This window comes from Lygodium microphyllum, chromosome 21 (genome assembly GCF_053477565.2).
Source record: "Lygodium microphyllum isolate KBCC chromosome 21, Lygodium_microphyllum_v1.1.10, whole genome shotgun sequence".
NCBI lineage: Eukaryota > Viridiplantae > Streptophyta > Polypodiopsida > Schizaeales > Lygodiaceae > Lygodium > Lygodium microphyllum.
The window spans coordinates 7,389,414-7,394,905 of record NC_141155.1 but is presented as its reverse complement, the minus strand read 5'-3'; the positions used below and the strand labels follow the sequence as shown (position 1 = coordinate 7,394,905).

Sequence of the window (5,492 nt, the reverse complement as noted above, 5' to 3'; positions counted from 1 at the left end):
CCAAGTCGGTGCTAAGTCTAGGAGATCGATATTTGTCAAATGAACAAAAGGTTCTTACATTGGCACCTTGTGCCCTTTTATATAAAACCCTAGAAGTCTAAGTACTAGTGGTTCTCCCAAGTTTTATTATAAAGGCTCACGAGTAATTTTTCCTCCATTACAATTAATCTCATCAATGAGTAGTAGCTTAATTGGAGGGGTAGGTGCCGCAGATTTGTGTACTCTTAAGTTCTATTCCCATCAATGAGCAATTGCATGACACCTTAATCCTCTTAATTGGAGGGGTAGGTGTCGGAGATTTGTGTACTCTTAAGTTCTATTCCCATCAATGAGCAATTGCATGACACCTTAATCTTTCAGGATGGATGGTTGTGACCGTTAGGCGATCCGGGCAATGCCCCAAATAATTCAATAATATGGTTAGAGTAGAAGAAAACAACCACCTAATTAAAATCACACTCAATAAACTTCAAAGAAAACCAACTAAAATCCCAAGACAAATAGAGACACCAGGGGTGTTAGGGCAGGATTTATTTTTGGGTCTTATCCATAGAGGTTGCCAAAGATATTTTAGGTGTTCCCTCTTTGCAGAGGGAGAGCGGAGAGGAGAAGCTATGGCTGCCGCTGCTGCTTCTTCTTCCCTGGCATGTATCAACGCTTCGGACAAGACAAGAGTAAGGTCCTGTGGTGTTCCTCATGCCTCTTTGATCGCCTCCTCTAGTAGACAGTCTTTGTCTTTGCGATCAGCAGGGCACTGCTCCTCGACTAGGTTTATTAGCCTGCACTGCGGGGCTCCCCGCCGAGGCTCTGTGCGGAGGTGTGCCATCGTTGCCATCGATCCCGATTTCTACAAGATTCCGCATGTCGAAGGCATCCCTCAGGGCAGCAGACTCAAGCTCTTCAACCTCCCGCCCACCGATGACAGAGAGAAGCTCAAGAGCGACCTCATCGGATGGTTCACGAGCATCGAGGATCCTGTCACCGTTGTGAGCTTCGAGTATACCGATGACCCCGCATGGAACGAGCAGGGGGTTGGTGCCTTTGTGGAGTTCGAGACGAAGTGGCAGGCTGTCACTGTGTACGCCCGCCTCGATGCGTCAAAGTTCCAGGGTCGCTATGTCAGAATGGATTTTGTGGAGCGGAAACCCTTCCCTCCTGAGTGGCTCGCGAAGAATGCGAAGTGGTTCGGGAACAGGTCGACTGCGAAGATTTTTGTAGGTAATCTTGCATGGTCTGTAGATGATGCCAAACTCCAGAACCTGTTCAGCTCACATGGCACAGTGTATGATGCAAAGGTGATGACCGACCGAGAGACAGGTCGCTCACGGGGCTTTGGATTTGTAACCATGTCAACAGAGGAGGAAATGCACAAAGCCATCGAAGCACTGAATGGCCATATTCTGGATGGTCGGGCTTTGAGAGTGAATGAGGCTGCAAAGAAGCCACAGTGAGTCTATCAGGGCTTAATCTGCACCTGCTTCTCGGCTGGATTTAAGAGTGAGACATTTTTTCTAGACACATTAATTAGAGAGTGGTTTACAGGGTAGTCTTTCCCCCATTGCAGAAAAGCTCTGCTGGTAAGATGAGTATGCCGAGTCATGCTGCTCAACGCTGTACTGATTCTAGCTAAATCAGGTCATGTTACCACTTATTCTTGGTACAAGTGATTCAGTTGCATGGAGTTTTCTCTCCCCTTTTTTTGAATAAGGAAGCTGTCTTCTCTATCTGACGCAGTCACCTTAGCAGATAACTGGGCCTGCTGCCTGTACAGGCTGATTAACTGTAATTATTGCAAGGTGACTGTGTATGATGCAACGTCCATGTGTATGGCTATTGCAAATTTGTTCTTTTGTTAGTAGAGTTTAGTACGTGGTGTATTCTACCTATCCATGTGCACCTTATAAATAGGTAATAAAGTAAACATTCGTTCTTAGTTTTTGATAGGCTGTGTAATAACCTTAGAGAACTAGGGAAGGCATCACCATTTTAGCAAGTTGTGGCTACTTGACAAGGCATTTTTAAAGGAACATGAACAAAGAAGGGTTCATGGAGCTGGTTGAGGCTAGTCGTTTCACTACTTTTTGAGACATAGTGTCTCCTTTCCTTTTTCAAGCTTCTCTTTGAAGCTTTCATGGTGGGAATTCTTCATAGCTAGTCGTTTCACTACTTTTTGAGACAGTGTGTCTCCTTTCCTTTTTCAAGCTTCTCTTTGAAGCTTTCATGGTGGGGATTCCTCATAGCTTGCAAGATATTGCTCTAGGACTCTAAAGCCTTTTTCTACCAATGTCATTACCTTCATGTTGAGAACACTTTGCCATAGTTTTGATTAGCCACACCTCAGGACTGATCAATGTAGATTGTGTTGTTTTTAGGGCAGGTAAATAGTTGTTCATCATCATATTGGTCAGCCACACAATTGCATGTAAGAGCGTATGCTTGCTCATGATCGCGAGTTTGATAATCTATATGGCATAATGGAGGTCCAGTTCACCCTTTTAACATCATTCTTTATTCTAACAACCCTATCAAGCAGGGCAGTAGTAAAACGACAGCATACTTCCTCAAGATAATGAGCTTTAATGCTTAGCTATAGCACTTCGAAACCTCTTTGCCAAGTATTAAAGCCCTATTCCTTGTCTTCATTCAACCCCTAATCATGATAGGAACAGGATAACAATAATCTTGGTAAAAAATCTTTTATGTTTGAAGGAGATTTCTCAGTTCTGAGCTCTTGGGAGTGGCCTTTAACCTTGTTGGCAAGCATTGGAGTCAAGATTGAACCATCATTTTTTAGTCTTGAGTTTACTTCTCTTCAATTATGTATGGATAGTAGAGTATTGATTAAATCTTCATTAAGATTTGAAGATTTATCAAAGAAAGCATCAATGCTTGTGCAAAGAATCTTATGTATCGGTCATAGACGGGATTTCAAGCTTTTGTGGTTTCTTGGATGCAAGATTGTTTGACCACATAGAGTCAAAATTGGGGTAAAGCTTTCAAGTCTTATTCATTGAAGTTTGGAATATGGTGCATCAAGGTTGAATTGCATTGAAGGGGATTTCATGGAAATTGTGATCAATTATGCCTATCCCAACTATCTACTCCAATTTACAAGAGGTACTTTTATGATTTTGCTTCTAATTTCTCTTCAATTCAGCTGATAAGCTTATCCGCTTTTTGTAAAAGAGAGATTAATTGATCAATTCCATGAATCCATTATTTCATTTTATAGATTTGATCACCTAGGATAAAAGATTCTCATAAATAGTAATCATATCCTCTTGCTTTGATCTCAAGCTATTCAAGATCATTTCTAAATCAATCTTTGATTCATTGGTATTCCCTAATCCTTGACATTGGATATCTGTTGTCAAATCTTGTATGACATTGATTAAAAGAATATGTAAAATCTTAGAGGCTAAGTGAAAAGTAGTACTTGTAGTGAGTCATTGTTGTACTTTGGTAAGCCATATCCCATCCACCATTTTAGCCATTAAATCTCTCAAAGTTCTTGCATAGCATTGAGAGTCCCAAAGCTGTATTTAAACCCTACACTTCGTCCTTGTTTTCTTAAAAATAGCATGAATTGCCATGTTATATGCCCACGAGGAAAAGTGAATGCAGGTGAGAATAAGACAATGGAGAAGTGACCCTTGTTGTTTAAGACCATGAAGGCATGCCCAATCCTAGCCCATGAGATACTTTGTCCACCCTTTGTGCTCCAGAGCCCAAAAATATATTGCAGGTGTAGTAAATGCCCTTTTGGAAGAGAAATTTGAAGTCGCATTGTTTACAGGTATAAAAAATGTTGAAGAACAAGGTACTACAAGTTATTCTTATCCCCTACAAGTACCCTACAATTCCCCCACGTGCTACAATATTTTGTAGGTGTTTTATAGGTGGTAGTCATTGATTAAACATCCAAAATTGGGTGAAACAAGGCATAGATTGGTTGTAGGAATTTTACAGACAAACACTAAGTTTTTCGTACATAATTTTTTGTATTGAACCAAATCACGCAGTTTATAGCTCATTCCATAGAGGGGACCTAAGCTCCATTTTGAATAAAAAATCTTAGCATTTGGATGTTGAGAGCTTAGAATATTGCAAAAATATTGTTAGTAGGTCAAGTAGACAGAAATAAAAGCTAATGTATGGGCATTCCAAAATGATCTAAATCTTTTCAATAATATTGTTAATCAAGAGCAAGCCCAATATGTCTATCATTTGGAGGAGGTGAACAATATATTAAATGACTCCAATGATTACTAGCAGTTATTAGAGGAAATTGAGATAATGAATGAGGGGATTCACCAACTCAATTTGAGCATGGATACCAAGCTTGACAAGTTGATAGCTACGTTTATTATGTTTAGTGAAAAAATTACTATTGTAGTAGTCCCCATCATGTAGTACCAATTGAACCTACCTTACCCAAACCACAATGCACTGTGACCTTCCTATTCAACTATCTACCCAAGTCATGTAATAGTTTTACAAGACAAATTGCTTTACATATAGTTAAGGTCGCACCTATATACTATGCCTCTATGCTAGATAGAGCAATTGTAGGCTATTTTTGATTGCTGCAGCTGACCATACTACTTCCAAGACTGAAAGCATAACCAACACTAGTTGATCATCTGCCATATGCACAACCAGCCCAATCAGAATTTGTATAACATGTCAACTCAAGCGGCTTTCCGAACTCATAAAATAGCCCATAATCAACAGTACCCTTCACATACCACATAATCCTCTTGATTGCATCCAAGAGAGGTTTGCATGGCTTTTGCATAAATTGAATAATTAGCCCCACTAAATAACTAAGGTCAAGACGGGTGATAATAAGATAAATCAAGCTGCCCACCATCTATCTATACATAGTGACATTCTTTGTCTCACTTTCAACATCAACTGTAAGTTTGACATTCTGATCCAATGGTGTTTCCATGGGTTTATAGCCCATCATCCCATATTTTAGCAACATATCCTGAGCATACTATTTCTTTAGTAGTCAAATTCCATGAGATGTAGAACCTCAATCCCAATAAAATATTTTAGCTCTCCCAATTCTTCCACCTTAAACTTAGCATGTAACATGGATTTAAATTTAGCAATACCATGGTCATCATCTCTAGTGATGATCAAGTCATCTATATAAATCACCAGGAATACATAACCCTTCTTCATCTTCTTTGTAAACAGACTATGGTGTGCATGTCCCATTTGAAGCCCAAGTTGAATGCAAGCATTCCATGCTCTCGGTGATTGCTTTAATCCATAAAGGATCTTTTTTAGCCTACACACATGATTCAGGTAATTAGGATGTAGTACATAACCCTTAGGCTGTTCCATATACACCTCCTCAATCAAATCTCTATTCAGAAATGCATTCTTGACATCCATCTACCAAAGCTTCCATCCCTTAGATGCTGCTAAAGCAATCACAATTTCATAGTTGCCATCTTTGCAATTGGGCTAAAAGTCTC

General features: G+C 39.9%; 1 protein-coding gene across 1 annotated transcript; it reads left to right on the top strand.

Moving 5' to 3' along the window:
• The first annotated feature begins 538 nt into the window (after window positions 1-538).
• LOC148017715 (28 kDa ribonucleoprotein, chloroplastic-like) lies at window positions 539-1,724 on the top strand. Its single transcript, XM_087662169.1, has one exon. It carries the CDS (start codon window positions 615-617, stop codon window positions 1,449-1,451), a length of 837 nt encoding a protein of 278 aa, XP_087518295.1. The 5' UTR covers window positions 539-614; the 3' UTR covers window positions 1,452-1,724.
• The last annotated feature ends 3,768 nt before the right edge of the window (window positions 1,725-5,492 follow it).

What these genes read in the sequence shown, in the direction of transcription:
- LOC148017715 (XM_087662169.1), top strand. Translation starts at nt 615, where the DNA reads ATGGCTGCCGCTGCTGCTTCTTCTTCCCTGGCATGTATCAACGCTTCG.